Here is a 21,621-nt window from a genome sequence, read left to right on the forward strand (position 1 = left end):
TGCCTGTGAGAGCTACATGGAGGGGGTTGTGTGTGCCCTGCCTGTGAGAGCTGCATGGAGGGCGTCGTGTGTGTCCTGCCTGTGAGAGCTACATGGAGGGGGTCGTGTGTGTCCTGCCTGTGAGAGCTACATGGAGGGGGTCGTGTGTGTCCTGCCTGTGAGAGCTACATGGAGGGAGTCGTGTGTCCTGCCTGTGAGAGCTACATGGAGGGAGGTCATGTGTGCCCTGCCTGTGAGAGCTACATGGAGTGGGGTCATGTCCTGCCTGTGAGAGCTGCATGTAGGGGGGTCATGTGTGTCCTGCCTGTGAGAGCTGCATGGAGGGGGGTCATGTCCTGCCTGTGAGAGCTGCATGGAGGGGGGTCATGTCCTGCCTGTGAGAGCTGCATGGAGGGGGGTCGTGTGTGTCCTGCCTGTGACAACTCCATGGAGGGGGGTCATGTCCTGCCTGTGAGAGCTACATGGAGGGGGTCGTGTGTGTCCTGCCTGTGAGAGCTGCATGGAGGGGGTCGTGTGTGTCCTGCCTGTGAGAGCTACATGGAGGGGGTTGTGTGTGTACTGCCTGTGAGAGCTACATGGAGGGGGTCGTGTGTGTCCTGCCTGTGAGAGCTACATGGAGGGGGTCATGTGTGTCCTGCCTGTGAGAGCTACATGGAGTGGGGTTGTGTGTCCTGCCTGTGAGAGCTACATGGAGGGGTCATGTGTGTCCTGCCTGTGAGAGCTACATGGAGGGGGTCGTGTGTGTCCTGCCTGTGAGAGCTACATGGAGGGGGTCGTGTGTGTCCTGCCTGTGAGAGCTACATGGAGGGGGTCGTGTGTGTCCTGCCTGTGAGAGCTGCATGGAGGGGGTCGTGTGTGTCCTGCCTGTGAGAGCTACATGGAGGGAGTCGTGTGTGTCCTGCCTGTGAGAGCTACATGGAGGGGGTCGTGTGTGTCCTGCCTGTGAGAGCTACATGGAGGGGGTTGTGTGTGCCCTGCCTGTGAGAGCTACATGGAGGGGGTCGTGTGTGTCCTGCCTGTGAGAGCTACATGGAGGGGGTCGTGTGTCCTGCCTGTGAGAGCTACATGGAGGGGGTTGTGTGTGCCCTGCCTGTGAGAGCTACATGGAGGGGGTTGTGTGTGCCCTGCCTGTGAGAGCTGCATTAGGGGGCGTTGTGTGTGTCCTGCCTGTGAGAGCTACATGGAGGGGGTCGTGTGTGTCCTGCCTGTGAGAGCTACATGGAGGGGGTCGTGTGTGTCCTGCCTGTGAGAACTACATGGAGGGGGTCGTGTGTCCTGCCTGTGAGAGCTACATGGAGTGGGGTTGTGTGTCCTGCCTGTGAGAGCTACATGGAGGGGGTCGTGTGTGTCCTGCCTGTGAGAACTACATGGAGGGGGTCGTGTGTGTCCTGCCTGTGAGAGCTACATGGAGGGGGTCGTGTGTGTCCTGCCTGTGAGAACTACATGGAGGGGGTCGTGTGTGTCCTGCCTGTGAGAGCTACATGGAGGGGGTCATGTGTGTCCTGCCTGTGAGAACTACATGGAGGGGGTCGTGTGTGTCCTGCCTGTGAGAGCTGCATGGAGGGGGTCGTGTGTGTCCTGCCTGTAAGAGCTACATGGAGGGAGTCGTGTGTGTCCTGCCTGTGAGAGCTACATGGAGGGGTCGTGTGTGTCCTGCCTGTGAGAGCTGCATGGAGGGGGTCGTGTGTGTCCTGCCTGTAAGAGCTACATGGAGGGAGTCGTGTGTGTCCTGCCTGTGAGAGCTACATGGAGGGGGTCGTGTGTGTCCTGCCTGTGAGAGCTACATGGAGGGGGTCGTGTGTGTCCTGCCTGTGAGAGCTACATGGAGGGGGTTGTGTGTGCCCTGCCTGTGAGAGCTACATGGAGGGGGTTGTGTGTGCCCTGCCTGTGAGAGCTGCATTAGGGGGCGTTGTGTGTGTCCTGCCTGTGAGAGCTACATGGAGGGGGTCGTGTGTGTCCTGCCTGTGAGAGCTACATGGAGGGGGTCGTGTGTGTCCTGCCTGTGAGAACTACATGGAGGGGTCGTGTGTGTCCTGTCTGTGAGAGCTACATGGAGGGGGTCGTGTGTGTCCTGCCTGTGAGAGCTGCATGGAGGGGTCGTGTGTTTCCTGCCTGTGAGAGCTACATGGAGGGGGTCGTGTGTGTCCTGCCTGTGAGAGCTGCATGGAGGGGATTGTGTGTGTCCTGCCTGTGAGAGCTACATGGAGGGAGGTCGTGTGTGTCCTGCCTGTGAGAGCTACATGGAGGGGGTCGTGTGTGTCCTGCCTGTGAGAGCTGCATGGAGGGGGTTGTGTGTGTCCTGCCTGTGAGAGCTACATGGAGGGAGGTCGTGTGTGTCCTGCCTGTGAGAGCTACATGGAGGGGGTTGTGTGTGTCCTGCCTGTGAGAGCTACATGGAGGGGGTCGTGTGTGTCCTGCCTGTGAGAGCTACATGGAGGGCGTCGTGTGTGTCCTGCCTGTGAGAGCTACATGGAGGGGGTCGTGTGTCCTGCCTGTGAGAGCTACATGGAGTGAGCTCATGTGTGTCCTGCCTGTGAGAGCTACATGGAGGGGGTCGTGTGTGTCCTGCCTGTGAGAGCTACATGGAGGGGGTCCTGTGTGTCCTGCCTGTGAGAGATACATGGAGGGGGGTCATGTCCTGCCTGTGAGAGCTACATGGAGGGGTCATGTGTGTCCTGCCTGTGAGAGCTGCATGGAGGGGGTCGTGTGTGTCCTGCCTGTGAGAGCTAATGGAGGGGGTCCTGTGTGTCCTGCCTGTGAGAGCTACATGGAGGGGGGTCATGTCCTGCCTGTGAGAGCTACATGGAGGGGTCATGTGTGTCCTGCCTGTGAGAGCTACATGGAGGGGGTTGTGTGTGCCCTGCCTGTGAGAGCTACATGGAGGGAGTCGTGTGTGTCCTGCCTGTGAGAGCTACATGGAGGGGGTCGTGTGTCCTACCTGTGAGAGCTACATGGAGGGGGTTGTGTGTGCCCTGCCTGTGAGAGCTGCATGGAGGGCGTCGTGTGTGTCCTGCCTGTGAGAGCTACATGGAGGGGGTCGTGTGTGTCCTGCCTGTGAGAGCTACATGGAGGGGGTCGTGTGTGTCCTGCCTGTGAGAGCTACATGGAGGGAGTCGTGTGTCCTGCCTGTGAGAGCTACATGGAGGGAGGTCATGTGTGCCCTGCCTGTGAGAGCTACATGGAGTGGGGTCATGTCCTGCCTGTGAGAGCTGCATGTAGGGGGGTCATGTGTGTCCTGCCTGTGAGAGCTGCATGGAGGGGGGTCATGTCCTGCCTGTGAGAGCTGCATGGAGGGGGGTCATGTCCTGCCTGTGAGAGCTGCATGGAGGGGGGTCGTGTGTGTCCTGCCTGTGACAACTCCATGGAGGGGGGTCATGTCCTGCCTGTGAGAGCTACATGGAGGGGGTCGTGTGTGTCCTGCCTGTGAGAGCTGCATGGAGGGGGTCGTGTGTGTCCTGCCTGTGAGAGCTACATGGAGGGGGTTGTGTGTGTACTGCCTGTGAGAGCTACATGGAGGGGGTCGTGTGTGTCCTGCCTGTGAGAGCTACATGGAGGGGGTCATGTGTGTCCTGCCTGTGAGAGCTACATGGAGTGGGGTTGTGTGTCCTGCCTGTGAGAGCTACATGGAGGGGTCATGTGTGTCCTGCCTGTGAGAGCTACATGGAGGGGGTCGTGTGTGTCCTGCCTGTGAGAGCTACATGGAGGGGGTCGTGTGTGTCCTGCCTGTGAGAGCTACATGGAGGGGGTCGTGTGTGTCCTGCCTGTGAGAGCTGCATGGAGGGGGTCGTGTGTGTCCTGCCTGTGAGAGCTACATGGAGGGAGTCGTGTGTGTCCTGCCTGTGAGAGCTACATGGAGGGGGTCGTGTGTGTCCTGCCTGTGAGAGCTACATGGAGGGGGTTGTGTGTGCCCTGCCTGTGAGAGCTACATGGAGGGGGTCGTGTGTGTCCTGCCTGTGAGAGCTACATGGAGGGGGTCGTGTGTCCTGCCTGTGAGAGCTACATGGAGGGGGTTGTGTGTGTCCTGCCTGTGAGAGCTACATGGAGGGGGTCGTGTGTGTCCTGCCTGTGAGAGCTACATGGAGGGGGTCGTGTGTGTCCTGCCTGTGAGAACTACATGGAGGGGGTCGTGTGTCCTGCCTGTGAGAGCTACATGGAGTGGGGTTGTGTGTCCTGCCTGTGAGAGCTACATGGAGGGGGTCGTGTGTGTCCTGCCTGTGAGAACTACATGGAGGGGGTCGTGTGTGTCCTGCCTGTGAGAGCTACATGGAGGGGGTCGTGTGTGTCCTGCCTGTGAGAACTACATGGAGGGGGTCGTGTGTGTCCTGCCTGTGAGAGCTACATGGAGGGGGTCATGTGTGTCCTGCCTGTGAGAACTACATGGAGGGGGTCGTGTGTGTCCTGCCTGTGAGAGCTGCATGGAGGGGGTCGTGTGTGTCCTGCCTGTAAGAGCTACATGGAGGGAGTCGTGTGTGTCCTGCCTGTGAGAGCTACATGGAGGGGGTCGTGTGTGTCCTGCCTGTGAGAGCTACATGGAGGGGGTCGTGTGTGTCCTGCCTGTGAGAGCTACATGGAGGGGGTTGTGTGTGCCCTGCCTGTGAGAGCTACATGGAGGGGGTTGTGTGTGCCCTGCCTGTGAGAGCTGCATTAGGGGGCGTTGTGTGTGTCCTGCCTGTGAGAGCTACATGGAGGGGGTCGTGTGTGTCCTGCCTGTGAGAGCTACATGGAGGTGGTCGTGTGTGTCCTGCCTGTGAGAACTACATGGAGGGGGTCGTGTGTCCTGCCTGTGAGAGCTACATGGAGTGGGGTTGTGTGTCCTGCCTGTGAGAGCTACATGGAGGGGGTCGTGTGTGTCCTGCCTGTGAGAACTACATGGAGGGGGTCGTGTGTGTCCTGCCTGTGAGAGCTACATGGAGGGGGTCGTGTGTGTCCTGCCTGTGAGAACTACATGGAGGGGGTTGTGTGTGTCCTGCCTGTGAGAGCTACATGGAGGGGGTCGTGTGTGTCCTGCCTGTGAGAACTACATGGAGGGGGTCGTGTGTGTCCTGCCTGTGAGAGCTGCATGGAGGGGGTCGTGTGTGTCCTGCCTGTAAGAGCTACATGGAGGGAGTCGTGTGTGTCCTGCCTGTGAGAGCTGCATGGAGGGGGTCGTGTGTGTCCTGCCTGTGAGAGCTACATGGAGGGGGTTGTGTGTGCCCTGCCTGTGAGAGCTACATGGAGGGGGTCGTGTGTGTCCTGCCTGTGAGAGCTACATGGAGGGGGTCGTGTGTCCTGCCTGTGAGAGCTACATGGAGGGGGTTGTGTGTGCCCTGCCTGTGAGAGCTGCATTAGGGGGCGTTGTGTGTGTCCTGCCTGTGAGAGCTACATGGAGGGGGTCATGTGTGTCCTGCCTGTGAGAGCTACATGGAGGGGGTCGTGTGTGTCCTGCCTGTGAGAACTACATGGAGGGGGTCGTGTGTCCTGCCTGTGAGAGCTACATGGAGGGAGGTCATGTGTGCCCTGCCTGTGAGAGCTACATGGAGTGGGGTCGTGTGTCCTGCCTGTGAGAACACCATGGAGGGGGGTCATGTCCTGCCTGTGAGAGCTGCATGGAGGGGGGTCGTGTATGCCCTGCCTGTGAGAGCCACAGCCACAATGTTGATTCTGAGACCACTCAATTCTTTCTACGAAAGTGAGTGGAGCAAGGAGGAGACCAAGGATGGATTAGTACTAGTATATAAGTGCTAGTCTTAATAGCTTCCCCCCCACTATCTCATCTCTGTTGGCCCAACACTGGGGTCCCTGAGTCCCCTATGTGCAGGCATGTCCACTACTTGAATGCCGCACCATTATCTCCATCAGTCCCACAGAAGTGGATGGAGAGGAGGTCGCACATTCACTATACAGCTCCATTCACACTGGAGACGCAGGAGTCCCCCAGTGGCCCCTTATCCCACATGTCCATAGTATAGGATATAAGTGTCGATTGTGGGAAACCCCTCTAAGAATCTGTCACACAGTGGTGAGATTATGACCCCGTCTCCGCCCCTGTTGCCCCCTTTATCCTTCGAATTCCACAGGTTTTTCTGCTCATTTTCTGTTCCTTTGTGTCTGTTCCTTTCACGTAGATGGAATCTCCTATTCAAGCCTGATCAAGTCCAGGAAATCTCTCACTACACAGGTGACAATCGACTGAAAGAGATCAACGCAGGCCCAGCCCAGCTGCAGGGAATGCCAGGCGCGCACCGCCACATCTGCTGCAGATTGTCAGGGAGATTTGTGCGGCTTCACAGCTGACATATTAAACTTCTGCAGAAAAGGGATTAAACGGAAGATTGTCCGAGATAAAATACAGAAAGTCCTTCATGTTCAGTCTCATGGGTTTAATGCACATTAGGACAGATCAAAGGCCCCCTGTTATCTGCTTAAAGGAATCCAGACTGCGGCTACATGAGGAATGACGACACCAGCCCACGCTGCGGACAGGGAGGTGCACTGGAATATAACATACACCGCACTGCACTCACTATTACCCTGCAGGTTACAGACTACAAGGCGGCCTGGCCAGGGGTCACTGCAATATGTGAGACTGCAGGATCTGACTACACAGGGATTCTTGGTATACTGTATATCAAGTGCCAGTGCACCATACTATATGCCAAGTGCCAGTGCACCATACTATATGCCAAGTGCCAGTGCACCATACTATATGCCAAGTTCCAGTGCACCATACTACATTCCAGGTGCCAGTGCACCATACTACATTCCAGGTGCCAGTGCACCATACTATATGCCAAGTGCCAGTGCACCATACTATATGCCAAGTTCCAGTGCACCATAGTACATTTCACGTGCCAGTGCACCATACTACATTCCAGGTTCCAGTGCACCATACTACATTTCACGTGCCAGTGCACCATACTGTATCCCTCATGCCAGCGCACCATACTACATTCCAGGTTCCAGTGCACCATACTACATTTCACGTCCAGTGCACCATACTACATTCCAGGTGCCAGTGCACCATACTGCATTTCACATCCAGTGCACCATACTACATTCCAGGTGCCAGTGCACCATACTACATTCCAGGTGCCAGTGCACCATACTGTATCCCTCATGCCAGTGCACCATACTACATTTCACGTCCAGTGCACCATACTACATTCCAGGTGCCAGTGCACCATACTACATTTCACGTGCCAGTGCACCATACTGTATCCCTCATGCCAGCGCACCATACTACATTCCAGGTTCCAGTGCACCATACTACATTTCACGTCCAGTGCACCATACTGTATCCCTCATGCCAGTGCAACATACTACATTTCACATGCCAGTGCACCATACTGTATCCCTCATGCCAGCGCACCATACTACATTCCAGGTTCCAGTGCACCATACTACATTTCACGTCCAGTGCACCATACTGTATCCCTCATGCCAGTGCACCATACTACATTTCACGTGCCAGTGCACCATACTACATTTCACGTCCAGTGCACCATACTACATTCCAGGTGCCAGTGCACCATACTACATTTCACGTGCCAGTGCACCATACTGTATCCCTCATGCCAGTGCACCATACTACATTTCACGTCCAGTGCACCATACTACATTCCAGGTGCCAGTGCACCATACTACATTTCACGTCCAGTGCACCATACTACATTCCAGGTGCCAGTGCACCATACTACATTTCACGTGCCAGTGCACCATACTGTATCCCTCATGCCAGCGCACCATACTACATTCCAGGTTCCAGTGCACCATACTGTATCCCTCATGCCAGTGCACCATACTACATTTCACGTGCCAGTGCACCATACTACATTCCAGGTGCCAGCGCACCATACTACATTCCAGGTGCCAGTGTGCGGTAACCTGTGTCCCATATTGTACCCCAGGTGCCATTTCTTTCATACCCCAAGTATCTTGGTCCTAGTTTTGTGCACTATTACATCCAGTTGCTGATCTTTCGATGCACATCGATGCCAGTGCACCGTTACCAGCAGGTTATTGCTCTTATCTCATGTTTCTTTGAGCTGAAGTCCATGAAGTAAGAGAACACCCCGTTGGGTCACCCGGTGCTACATCCGGCCACTCACCAATGCTCCGGTTAATTCCAGCATTCTTGGACAGGGCCATGAGGAATCCATAGAAGGTCAGCCGGGGGGCGCTGCTGAGAATCTCTGCGACTAATGGCAGTGGAGGACTGGTGCTAGAAAGAAGGACAGTGAGGTTACTAGAAGAATCTGCATCATCTGAATACACGGTTTATTATTTTACTGTCCCCCAGTATAAGTATAGACGAGGCCTGGGGCCATTAGATAATACAACGTGTCCCACAACAAAACAAGACCTCACATGGCGACGTGACTGCACACGTAAGATGCCAAGGCTCTAGGAGGGCAGTGAGGAAAGAACAAACACCAAAAACGACGGTCAAGAAGGGGTTAACGTAATATTATTAGGGTAAGGGGTTCAGAGTCCTTGAGAGAGGTAAAACTGCCAAGTGCAGGGGCTTACAGTGTGGATACACCGAGCAGATGGAGCGGCCACGTATACCAGTGCGGAGTACAAGTACAGACAGGACAAATACAAACCGGCCATAAAAAGTGTCACAAACGCTGCAAGAAACAAGACATAAAAGAAGCAGCAAGTGAAGGAGCGGGCGGCAGTGGAGGCGGGATCATACCAGGCCCTGACGAAGCCTGCCTATGTGCAGGTGAAACGCGCGTCGGGCGTTTCTTTTCTTGTTGGTAGGTAAGATGGCAACACTGTATTGTTATACCACCTAGGAGAGATACTGGCTTCCTGGCTTTGTCACACTGCATCCTGCACCATACATTATTATATATTGTTGTTCTTACACTGCATCCTGCACCGTACATTATTATATATTGTTGTTCTTACACTGCATCCTGCACCATACATTATTATATATTGTTGTTCTTACACTGCATCCTGCCCCGTACATTATTATATATTGTTGTTCTTACACTGCATCCTGCACCATACATTATTATATATTGTTGTTCTTACACTGCATCCTGCACCATACATTATTATATATTGTTGTTCTTACACTGCATCCTGCACCATACATTATTATATATTGTTGTTCTTACACTGCATCCTGCACCATACATTATTATATATTGTTGTTCTTACACTGCATCCTGCACCATACATTATTATATATTGTTGTTCTTACACTGCATCCTGCACCATACATTATTATATATTGTTGTTCTTACACTGCATCCTGCACCATACATTATTATATATTGTTGTTCTTACACTGCATCCTGCACCATACATTATTATATATTGTTGTTCTTACACTGCATTCTGCACCATACATTATTATATATTGTTGTTCTTACACTGCATCCTGCACCATACATTATTATATATTGTTGTTCTTACACTGCATCCTGCACCATACATTATTATATATTGTTGTTCTTACACTGCATCCTGCACCATACATTATTATATATTGTTGTTCTTACACTGCATCCTGCACCGTACATTATTATATGTTGTTGTTCTTACACTGCATCCTGCACCGTACATTATTATATGTTGTTGTTCTTACACTGCATCCTGCACCGTACATTATTATATATTGTTGTTCTTACACTGCATCCTGCACCGTACATTATTATATATTGTTGTTCTTACACTGCATCCTGCACCGTACATTATTATATATTGTTGTTCTTACACTGCATCCTGCACCGTACATTATTATATATTGTTGTTCTTACACTGCATCCTGCACCATACATTATTATATATTGTTGTTCTTACACTGCATCCTGCACCGTACATTATTATATATTGTTGTTCTTACACTGCATCCTGCACCGTACATTATTATATATTGTTGTTCTTACACTGCATCCTGCACCGTACAATATTATATGTTGTTGTTCTTACACTGCATCCTGCACCGTACATTATTATATGTTGTTGTTCTTACACTGCATCCTGCACCATACATTATTATATATTGTTGTTCTTACACTGCATCCTGCACCATACATTATTATATATTGTTGTTCTTACACTGCATTCTGCACCGTACATTATTATATATTGTTGTTCTTACACTGCATCCTGCACCGTACATTATTATATATTGTTGTTCTTACACTGCATCCTGCACCATACATTATTATATATTGTTGTTCTTACACTGCATTCTGCACCATACATTATTATATATTGTTGTTCTTACACTGCATCCTGCACCGTACATTATTATATGTTGTTGTTCTTACACTGCATCCTGCACCATACATTATTATATATTGTTGTTCTTACACTGCATCCTGCACCATACATTATTATATATTGTTGTTCTTACACTGCATCCTGCACCATACATTATTATATATTGTTGTTCTTACACTGCATCCTGCACCATACATTATTATATATTGTTGTTCTTACACTGCATCCTGCACCATACATTATTATATATTGTTGTTCTTACACTGCATCCTGCACCGTACAATATTATATATTGTTGTTCTTACACTGCATCCTGCACCGTACATTATTATATATTGTTGTTCTTACACTGCATCCTGCACCGTACATTATTATATATTGTTGTTCTTACACTGCATTCTGCACCATACATTATTATATATTGTTGTTCTTACACTGCATCCTGCACCATACATTATTATATATTGTTGTTCTTACACTGCATCCTGCACCGTACATTATTATATATTGTTGTTCTTACACTGCATCCTGCACCGTACATTATTATATATTGTTGTTCTTACACTGCATCCTGCACCATACATTATTATATGTTGTTGTTCTTACACTGCATCCTGCACCATACATTATTATATGTTGTTGTTCTTACACTGCATTCTGCACCATACATTATTATATATTGTTGTTCTTACACTGCATCCTGCACCGTACATTATTATATATTGTTGTTCTTACACTGCATCCTGCACCATACATTATTATATGTTGTTGTTCTTACACTGCATTCTGCACCATACATTATTATATATTGTTGTTCTTACACTGCATCCTGCACCGTACATTATTATATGTTGTTGTTCTTACACTGCATCCTGCACCATACATTATTATATATTGTTGTTCTTACACTGCATTCTGCACCATACATTATTATATATTGTTGTTCTTACACTGCATCCTGCACCATACATTATTATATATTGTTGTTCTTACACTGCATCCTGCACCGTACATTATTATATATTGTTGTTCTTACACTGCATCCTGCACCATACATTATTATATATTGTTGTTCTTACACTGCATCCTGCACCATACATTATTATATGTTGTTGTTCTTACACTGCATCCTGCACCATACATTATTATATATTGTTGTTCTTACACTGCATCCTGCACCATACATTATTATATATTGTTGTTCTTACACTGCATCCTGCACCATACATTATTATATATTGTTGTTCTTACACTGCATCCTGCACCATACATTATTATATATTGTTGTTCTTACACTGCATCCTGCACCATACATTATTATATATTGTTGTTCTTACACTGCATCCTGCACCATACATTATTATATATTGTTGTTCTTACACTGCATCCTGCACCATACATTATTATATATTGTTGTTCTTACACTGCATCCTGCACCATACATTATTATATATTGTTGTTCTTACACTGCATCCTGCACCATACATTATTATATATTGTTGTTCTTACACTGCATCCTGCACCATACATTATTATATATTGTTGTTCTTATCCAGGACCATTCCTACTTCATGTCACTGTTATTGGCCATCTGTTTTCTACCTATTACTGGCTAGTTGGTACTATGTAGTTTTGTCTACCCCCACTTGCTTATAGCAACAGAATTGTATTATGTAATTGTCTCTCATATATGTCATGTGATTCTACTGTTTTAGTAGGTATTAATAAAATTTATTATGTTTTATTAATCAATTGTGTGGTAGTTTTGTACTGTTGGACATGACTGGGAGCAGAAATGTAGCAAGATAAAAACCCGCCATATACAAAGGTGGCATAATGGCTGACATGTCAGCGGGAGGCGGCAGCATTCATTATAAGTCACTGTGTCATGTGATCTCTAGTCCGACCACAACTCCAGAGATTGCTCTCTTGTGTAGTCAGGTTGTCGGTCTCCTCTGACAACTACAGGATTACTTCAGCATTTATGAAACCCTCCTGGCAGGTCTCTGTCTGATCTCCTTTAAGATTATACAATGATTAGCTACAGACTTATAAACCTCCCCTGACTCGCACTGCCTGCAATATTATCTGTGAGTGCTGTGTGCAGAGCCTCCAGTGTATCCTATGAGATGGAGCTTGAATTGCTGGAGTGCTCCTTAATGTTAGAATACATGAAAACAGGGAATAATCTGGAGAATATCTGCAGAGCGCTGAAGAATGTCGTGTTGGGTTTCTGGGCTCATTGTCCCATCGGTCATACTTGTATACACTTCAAGCACTTACAGCGGCTCTGAGCACTTACCGACCCCTCCTTGCCATTATTACCGCACATCAGGCCTCCTACAAACAATACATTGTCCCCTCTCAGTATGAACAACACCCCGGGGGGAGGCAATTCTAAAGACAGATCCTATAAGTGACTAGAAGTGGCTGGAGATTTACAGAAAGTGCTGAGACCTCTTCAGAATGAAGCTGTGTTAGGAATCTCGGCCCTACAAACAGGCCCCTTCTTCATTCTCACCCCACCCTTCCCAGGTGCAGGGTTTACAAAGAGCACCTAAGGGAGGCCACAGCTATGTGACCCAGGTATTTACTCATCGCAGCTGAACACACCCATAGGAAGAATGTGCCAGCGGACGCTCTTACACAACAGCGGCGAGTGCAAGGTGGAGCTGCCAAAGAAAAGATGGGGAATTAGGGATGTTACCCCTAGAGCAGCGCTCCGCTCATCACCAAAATCAGCTGAATAGTGTATGGGGATGGAGTGGATGGGCAAAGTCACTCACCAGGGTCTACCCACCTGCAGGCCTACAGACCCATGGAAGGACATATATGACCCAGGAGGGCTGTGAACGAGGACATATATGACCCAGGAGGGCTGTGAACGAGAACATATATGACCCAGGAGGGCTGTGAACGAGGACATATATGACCCAGGAGGGCTGTGAACGAGGACACATATGACCCAGGAGGGCTGTGGACCTATGGAAGGACATATATGACCCAGGAGGGCTGTGAACGAGGACATATATGACCCAGGAGGGCTGTGAACGAGGACATATATGACCCAGGAGGGCTGTGGACCTATGGAAGGACATATATGACCCAGGAGGGCTGTGAACGAGGACATATATGACCCAGGAGGGCTGTGAACGAGAACATATATGACCCAGGAGGGCTGTGAACGAAGACATATATGACCCAGGAGGGCTGTGGACCTATGGAAGGACATATATGACCCAGGAGGGCTGTGAACGAGGACATATATGACCCAGGAGGGCTGTGGACCTATGGAAGGACATATATGACCCAGGAGAGGACATATATGACCCAGGAGGGCTGTGGACCTATGGAAGGACATATATGACCCAGGAGAGGACATATATGACCCAGGAGGGCTGTGAACGAGGACACATATGACCCAGGAGGGCTGTGGACCCAGCGAATGACATATATGACCCAGGAGGGTTGTGAACGAGAACATATATGACCCAGGAGGGCTGTGGACCTATGGAAGGACATATATGACCCAGGAGAGGACATATATGACCCAAGAGGGCTGTGAACGAGGACATATATGACCCAGGAGGGCTGTGGACCCATGGAGAGGACTGGCTGTATAATAAACTACTGCTCTAAGCCTGAGCTGCTACACGGGGTATACAGTATTAGGCTTCTGAGCACACAGGGGCAGATAACCTGACCCTGGGTAACTATTAGACAGTGTAAAGTCTTATACTACATCAGATTTATCACAGTGACTGATGCTGGCGTACCGTACACCACTTGTTAATGCACTCAGTTTCCAAAACAATTTTGGTGCATTGTCTGGCACAGTTTTGCATACTAAGCACCGCCTTTCCCTGACAAGCCCCGCCCACCCGACAGACGAAGAGCAGAAACTGTTAGAGAATGTCTAAGACACATAGAAAATGGGGCGGAAAGCAAATATGGCCGTTATGTGGTGTATACATAAAACCCTACAAGGCATCCTACAGCATATCCCTATAGATTAGACTCTGCAGTATTGGTACCTGTGCCCGCTCAGACCTACCTGTGCCTGCTCAGACCCACCTGTGCCCACTCAGACCCACCTGTGTCCGCTCAGACCCACCTGTGCCCGCTCAGACCCACCTGTGCCCGCTCAGACCCACCTGTGTCCGCTCAGACCCACCTGTGCCCGCTCAGACCCACCTGTGCCCGCTCAGACCCACCTGTGCTCGCTCAGACCCACCTGTGCCCGCTCAGACCCACCTGTGCCCGCTCAGACCCACCTGTGTCCGCTCAGACCCACCTGTGCCCGCTCAGACCCACCTGTGCCCGTTCAGACCCACCTGTGCCCATTCAGACCCACCTGTGCCCGTTCAGACCCACCTGTGCCCGCTCAGACCCACCTGTGCACGCTCAGACCCACCTGTGCACGCTCAGACCCACCTGTGCCCGCTCAGACCCACCTGTGCCCGCTCAGACCCACCTGTGCCCACTCAGACCCACCTGTGCCCGCTCAGACCCACCTGTGCTCGCTCAGACCCACCTGTGCCCGCTCAGACCCACCTGTGCCCGCTCAGACCCACCTGTGCCCGCTCAGACCTACCTGTGCTCGCTCAGACCCACCTGTGCCCGCTCAGACCCACCTGTGCCCGCTCAGACCTACCTGTGCCGCTCCCGTTCACATAGGTTCTCCAAACACTGGTAGAAATGTGGAGCCTCCACTCCATCAAGGGACGCACTGTCACTGTAGGGCTGGCGCTGGCAGGGCGCTGCGGAGCGGGACGTCGGCACGATCACAGTGTTTATGCTCTTACCAGTGAGTAGATCCTGATAGATCGCAGCGGCGCTGTCCAGAAACTCTACATATGAAATAAAAGACACCAGAATGACATACAGCAGGCCATGTAACGTGTGTCCCATGTGCAGCAGTGTCCCGGTATCCCCAATAAATCTACTGGGCAGACAGCAGATCCCCGACAGCCCCGACATCCTAATGACAGGCCCCGCGTGACTGCTCCGATACTCACCCGAGTAATAAAACTGGATCTGGAAGGCGGACAGGAAATCAGAGAATGACATGAGGCAGTCCATGGCGTCGTCCATCAGGACAATCCTGGCAAGACACAAAGCGGGAGACTGAAAGCAAACCCCGAGGAAAGGGATGAGGTCTCAGACAGTACGAGCCGGGAGAGGCGACCGAGAAATTACCAAGACGCAGCCATGGAGGAGAAGAAAGAAGATCACAGAGCGGCAGAAGATCCAGCAAACCCTGCGTCTATGGGGATCAGAACCCCCGAGCACGACCTCTGCCTGCAACGTAGACCATCAAGACCTTGTACCCAGACTAGTAGATAGGCAGGAGATAGATCACCCCTATAACAAGAGTGGGGACCCCTTTAAGCAGATGTTGCTGGTGATGACGTCACTGACTGTAAGGACTGTCGTAGTAGTCGGGGGACTCCTCGCTCACCCGCACAGCTGCCGGAGCGTTACATTCTCTCACACGTCTCCTGGCGTCTCTTTCATGTGTTTTTCCAGAGTTCTCTGCAGATCTGTTTGAAGTTTTTTACCAAGTGTAAAAAATCTGCGACACCTCCCCCCCCCTGTCTGCCCCCTCCACAAAACACAAAACTGAAGAGAAGTCACGGTATGCGAGAATTAACTACACTGGCGCTGCAGAGGAGCGTAGGCCTCAGTAACGCACTCTCCTGCTGTGTGGGGGCGTACCTAGGGGGTGCAGAGTCTACAGCTGGGGGCGCTGACCGAACCTCAATGCTTCATTATACACACAGCAAATGGGCCACAATATTGTCTGTCTTGTTCTGTGCTCGCCGCACAATTACTGACCGCCATACGAATACATTGTTCTGCCTGTGTGTATCAGCACATGTGCTGCGGCCGATCTACAAGGCCGACTAGAGCGCACGGAGGGGGGAGACAGCTCTGTAAGAGTGGGGCTCATGGTGGACTCCAGCTGTGAGTGCTCCTTTACCAGCTGCCTGGGGGTTGTAGTGATAGTGAGCACCAGCAGGGGGCCTCATCTCTAGACACATCTCTTTATCAGCTGCCCGGGGGGTTGTAGTGATAGTCAGTACCAGCAGGGGGCCTCATCTCTAGACACATCTCTTTATCAGCTGCCCGGGGGTTGTAGTGATAGTGGGCACCAGCAGGGGGCCTCATCTCTAGACACATCTCTTTATCAGCTGCCCGGGGGTTGTAGTGATAGTGGGCACCAGCAGGGGGCCTCATCTCTAGACACATCTCTTTATCAGCTGCCCGGGGGTTGTAGTGATAGTGGGCAACAGCAGGGGGCCTCATCTCTAGACACATCTCTTTACCAGCTGCCCGGGGGGTTGTAGTGATAGTGGGCACCAGCAGGGGGCCTCATCTCTAGACACATCTCTTTATCAGCTGCCCGGGGGTTGTAGTGATAGTGGGCACCAGCAGGGGGCCTCATCTCTAGACACATCTCTTTATCAGCTGCCCGGGGGTTGTAGTGATAGTGGGCACCAGCAGGAGGCCTCATCTCTGGACACATCTCTTTACCAGCTGCCCGGGGGTTGTAGTGATAGTGGGCACCAGCAGGGGGCCTCATCTCTAGACACATCTCTTTATCAGCTGCCCGGGAGGGGGGGGGGGGTTGTAGTGATAGTGAGTACCAGCAGGGGGCCTCATCTCTGGACACATCTCTTTATCAGCTGCCCGGGGGTTGTAGTGATAGTGGGCAACAGCAGGGGGCCTCATCTCTAGACACATCTCTTTACCAGCTGCCCGGGGGTTGTAGTGATAGTGGGCACCAGCAGGAGGCCTCATCTCTAGACACATCTCTTTACCAGCTGCTCTGGGGGTTGTAGTGATAGTGGGCACCAGCAGGGGGCCTCATCTCTAGACACATCTCTTTACCAGCTGCCCGGGGGTTGTAGTGATAGTGAGCACCAGCAGGGGGCCTCATCTCTAGACACATCTCTTTACCAGCTGCTCTGGGGGTTGTAGTGATAGTGGGCACCAGCAGGGGGCCTCATCTCTAGACACATCTCCTTACCAGCTGCCCGGGGGTTGTAGTGATAGTGGGCACCAGCAGGGGGCCTCATCTCTAGACACATCTCTTTATCAGCTGCCCGGGGGTTGTAGTGATAGTGGGCACCAGCAGGGGGCCTCATCTCTAGACACATCTCTTTATCAGCTGCCCGGGGGTTGTAGTGATAGTGGGCACCAGCAGGGGGCCTCATCTCTAGACACATCTCTTTATCAGCTGCCCGGGGGTTGTAGTGATAGTGGGCACCAGCAGGGGGCCTCATCTCTAGACACATCTCTTTACCAGCTGCCCGGGGGGTTGTAGTGATAGTGGGCACCAGCAGGGGGCCTCATCTCTAGACACATCTCTTTACCAGATGCTCTGGGGGTTGTAGTGATAGTGGGCACCAGCAGGGGGCCTCATCTCTAGACACATCTCTTTATCAGCTGCCCGGGGGTTGTAGTGATAGTGGCCACCAGCAGGGGGCCTCATCTCTAGACACATCTCTTTACCAGCTGCTCTGGGGGTTGTAGTGATAGTGGGCACCAGCAGGGGGCCTCATCTCTAGACACATCTCTTTACCAGCTGCTCTGGGGGTTGTAGTGATAGTGGGCACCAGCAGGGGGCCTCATCTCTAGACACATCTCTTTACCAGCTGCTCTGGGGGTTGTAGTGATAGTGGGCACCAGCAGGGGGCCTCATCTCTAGACACATCTCTTTACCAGCTGCTCTGGGGGTTGTAGTGATAGTGGGCACCAGCAGGGGGCCTCATCTCTAGACACATCTCTTTATCAGCTGCCCGGGGGTTGTAGTGATAGTGGGCACCAGCAGGGGGCCTCATCTCTAGACACATCTCTTTACCAGCTGCTCTGGGGGTTGTAGTGATAGTGGGCACCAGCAGGGGGCCTCATCTCTAGACACATCTCTTTATCAGCTGCCCGGGGGTTGTAGTGATAGTGGGCACCAGCAGGGGGCCTTATCTCTAGACACATCTCTTTATCAGCTGCCCGGGCGGTTGTAGTGATAGTGGGCACCAGCAGGGGGCCTCATCTCTAGACACATCTCTTTACCAGCTGCTCTGGGGGTTGTAGTGATAGTGGGCACCAGCAGGGGGCCTCATCTCTAGACACATCTCTTTACCAGCTGCTCTGGGGGTTGTAGTGATAGTGGGCACCAGCAGGGGGCCTCATCTCTAGACACATCTCTTTATCAGCTGCCCGGGGGTTGTAGTGATAGTGGGCACCAGCAGGGGGCCTCATCTCTAGACACATCTCTTTACCAGCTGCTCTGGGGGTTGTAGTGATAGTGGGCACCAGCAGGGGGCCTCATCTCTAGACACATCTCTTTATCAGCTGCCCGGGGGGTTGTAGTGATAGTGGGCACCAGCAGGGGGCCTTATCTCTAGACACATCTCTTTATCAGCTGCCCGGGGGTTGTAGTGATAGTCAGCACCAGCAGGGGGCCTCATCTCTAGACACATCTCTTTACCAGCTGCCCGGGCGGTTGTAGTGATAGTGGGCACCAGCAGGGGGCCTCATCTCTAGACACATCTCTTTATCAGCTGCCCGGGGGTTGTAGTGATAGTCAGCACCAGCAGGGGGCCTCATCTCTAGACACATCTCTTTACCAGCTGCCCGGGCGGTTGTAGTGATAGTGGGCACCAGCAGGGGGCCTCATCTCTAGACACATCTCTTTACCAGCTGCTCTGGGGTTATAGTGATAGTGGGCACCAGCAGGAGGCCTCACCTGGACAGATGGACAGGAGAATCCCCAGGTGTGCACTTACCTGGCTGCTTTCTGTGTCACATCCATTGGGAAGTCTGGACAAAGCATCTGCAGGAGACAATGATATTCCTTCATGGTCAGGAGATCTGCAAGACAGAAAGTTGTATACAGGTAACATACACGGACAGCTCCCATGGTATATGGCGGAGCACTGCTGTGAAGTTATATACCTCCACATGCTCTTGTCTCCATTTGCTTTGCAAGTTTCAGTGTCAGTCTTTACTGTAGATCAAGCATTGTATTCATAAAGCCGATGGACCTGGAATTAACCAGGCCATACAGAGAGTTTTATAGCAATTTATCATTTATCATTATATACACCTACAATACATGTATAGAACAGCGAACTGCACAAAAGAAATCCTATTAAAGGAAAAGGAAGGGAAGAGGAGGAGGAGGAGGAGGCCTGCTAATAATCATGCCTGACAACTCTTCTGGAACATCTGGGAGCCCCTATTGTTGTCAGGCCTTGCTCCTGTTTACTCAGTGTATAAATATCTGAGGCACGGTATATATATTACTGTATAGCATTGTGTATATATATATATATATATTACTGTATAGCATTGTATAGTATAACATGTATAGTATGTTGTATGGAGCTCAGTGACTCAGGGTTGTCAGGATGTGTCATGTGTAGGTAGGGGGTGTCAGGCCTCGCTCCTGTTTACTCAGTGTATAAATATCTGAGGCACGGTATAATTTGCACAGCGGTTTTCCTCCCTAAACATCTTCTCCTTCTGCCACAAAGCTCTTGGGAGCGGCTCATGGAAGTCTTGGCAGAGCTTGAAGGAATTTCCCCCGACAATGATATTAGCAGCAGAATACAAGGCGCAGCATGCATTATAGCGACTGGGCTCCGGGGCCTGCACGGCGGCCACAGAACCGGACCACAACCCACCGGACCACAACCCGGGGCGGACGAAAAGACCAAGACCTACGAGAAGCTGCGGTCACCAGGGTTAGGATGACTTACACACAGGGGGCGATGTCTCAACACCCCAAAAATAAACAGAAAAATCATCAAGTCTGAAGGCAAAGGCTATGCGGCCGGGGTCACACAAGGTGTAAGGGGCTCGCACAAGGTGTAAGGGGCTCGCACAAGGTGTAAGGGGCTCGCACAAGGTGTAAGGGGCTCGCACAAGGTGTAAGGGGCTCGCACAAGGTGTAAGGGGCTCACACAAGGTGTAAGGGGCTCGCCGCTGAAGGGGGGTCAATGACAAATCCAATAAGAGTTAAACAAATCTAAAACCAGAGTACAAAGTCTCTTGTACTGCGGGTGCGCGGCCTGGGGCTCAGGAGATCAGCCAGGAAAGCTGCAGGATGTCTGCTATGGAAATCCTGCAGTCGACCCGTCCCATGTGGCCTTAACATTTAGACCCAATTCTTGTGGCCTTACTCATTAGTCCCATCCATGTGGCCTTGACCTTTAGTCCCATCCATGTGGCCTTAGGTTTTAGACCCGTCCCATGTGGTCTTAGGTTTTAGACCCGTCCCATGTGGCCTTGACCTTTAGTCCCATCCCTGTGGCCTTGACCTTTAGTCCCATCCATGTGGTCTTAGGTTTTAGAGCCGTCCCATGTGGCCTTGGGTTTTAGAGCCGTCCCATGTGGCCTTGGGTTTTAGAGCCGTCCCATGTGGCCTTGGGTTTTAGACCCGTCCCATGTGGCCTTGGGTTTTAGACCCGTCCCATGTGGCCTTGGGTTTTAGACCCGTCCCATGTGGCCTTGGGTTTTAGACCCGTCCCATGTGGTCTTAGGTTTTGGACCCGTCCCATGTGGCCTTGGGTTTTAGAGCCGTCCCATGTGGCCTTGGGTTTTGGACCCGTCCCATGTGGTCTTAGGTTTTGGACCCGTCCCATGTGGCCTGGTGCATACTGCGGTATTTCCATCCACATAGTCACATGACTCCTTTGCTTTGCAGTACATAAAGAATACCGCACAGTGTATGGTTTTGAACATGGGTGCCTAAACCTTCACATCCGAGGAGTCCCTAAGGTTACATGCACATGGACAGTTTACATGCATGGGCCTGTGAGAAGATAGCACAGACATTGCCCATGTGTCCAGGTCCTTTCCACAGACCTAAACATTCCAGTGAATGAACCGAGAGCACAGAATGGAGTCGCCCAGACTCACCCCCGCCCCAGACCTGTGATAAAATACCAAAACTACAGCCATGTGCAGGCGGCCTAAGACCGGGCCATGATCGGGCCGACTGTAGCTGAGCTACACACCGGGGCCAGTGATTGCAGCCGATACACAGACCGTGCGCCATATGAACCCAACTCTACGCTGTGCGACCTCCCCTGCATGCGCACTGCTCAGGTTCCAGCCATTATATACTCCCTAGTACAACGTATACAACAATAACCTGCAGTGTCATCTCAGCTGTATACAGGGCTGCAGGCACAGAACTTACCCACTGCAGCGACCTCTGACATCATTGTTTGGGGAGCAAATTTTAGGATTTTTAGAGGTCTCAGCAGTAGATTTACAAACCTATACCCCAAGAGCCCAGCAGGGGGAGTGTGAGCAACAAATAGCAGGAGATCCTGCAGCCTGCAGAGTAATGAGAGTCAGGCAAATAATGGCCAGAAGTGCTGA

At 51.4% G+C, this 21,621-nt stretch overlaps 1 protein-coding gene across 4 annotated transcripts in view; it reads right to left on the minus strand.

Moving 5' to 3' along the window:
- CSTPP1 (centriolar satellite-associated tubulin polyglutamylase complex regulator 1) overlaps positions 1 to 21,621 on the minus strand; it is a 101,197-nt gene that overhangs the window by 24,089 nt on the left and 55,487 nt on the right. For all 4 annotated transcript variants that reach the window (XM_075280744.1, XM_075280745.1, XM_075280742.1 and 1 more), the window contains 4 exons: positions 19,017 to 19,101; positions 15,243 to 15,328; positions 14,879 to 15,074; positions 8,088 to 8,200 (listed from right to left, as the gene is read on the minus strand). In XM_075280744.1, coding sequence (XP_075136845.1) covers positions 8,088 to 8,200; positions 14,879 to 15,074; positions 15,243 to 15,328; positions 19,017 to 19,101 — 480 coding nt within the window. The remainder of the gene's footprint in view (positions 1 to 8,087; positions 8,201 to 14,878; positions 15,075 to 15,242; positions 15,329 to 19,016; positions 19,102 to 21,621) is intronic.

This window comes from Leptodactylus fuscus, chromosome 7 (genome assembly GCF_031893055.1).
Source record: "Leptodactylus fuscus isolate aLepFus1 chromosome 7, aLepFus1.hap2, whole genome shotgun sequence".
Classification (NCBI taxonomy): domain Eukaryota; kingdom Metazoa; phylum Chordata; class Amphibia; order Anura; family Leptodactylidae; genus Leptodactylus; species Leptodactylus fuscus.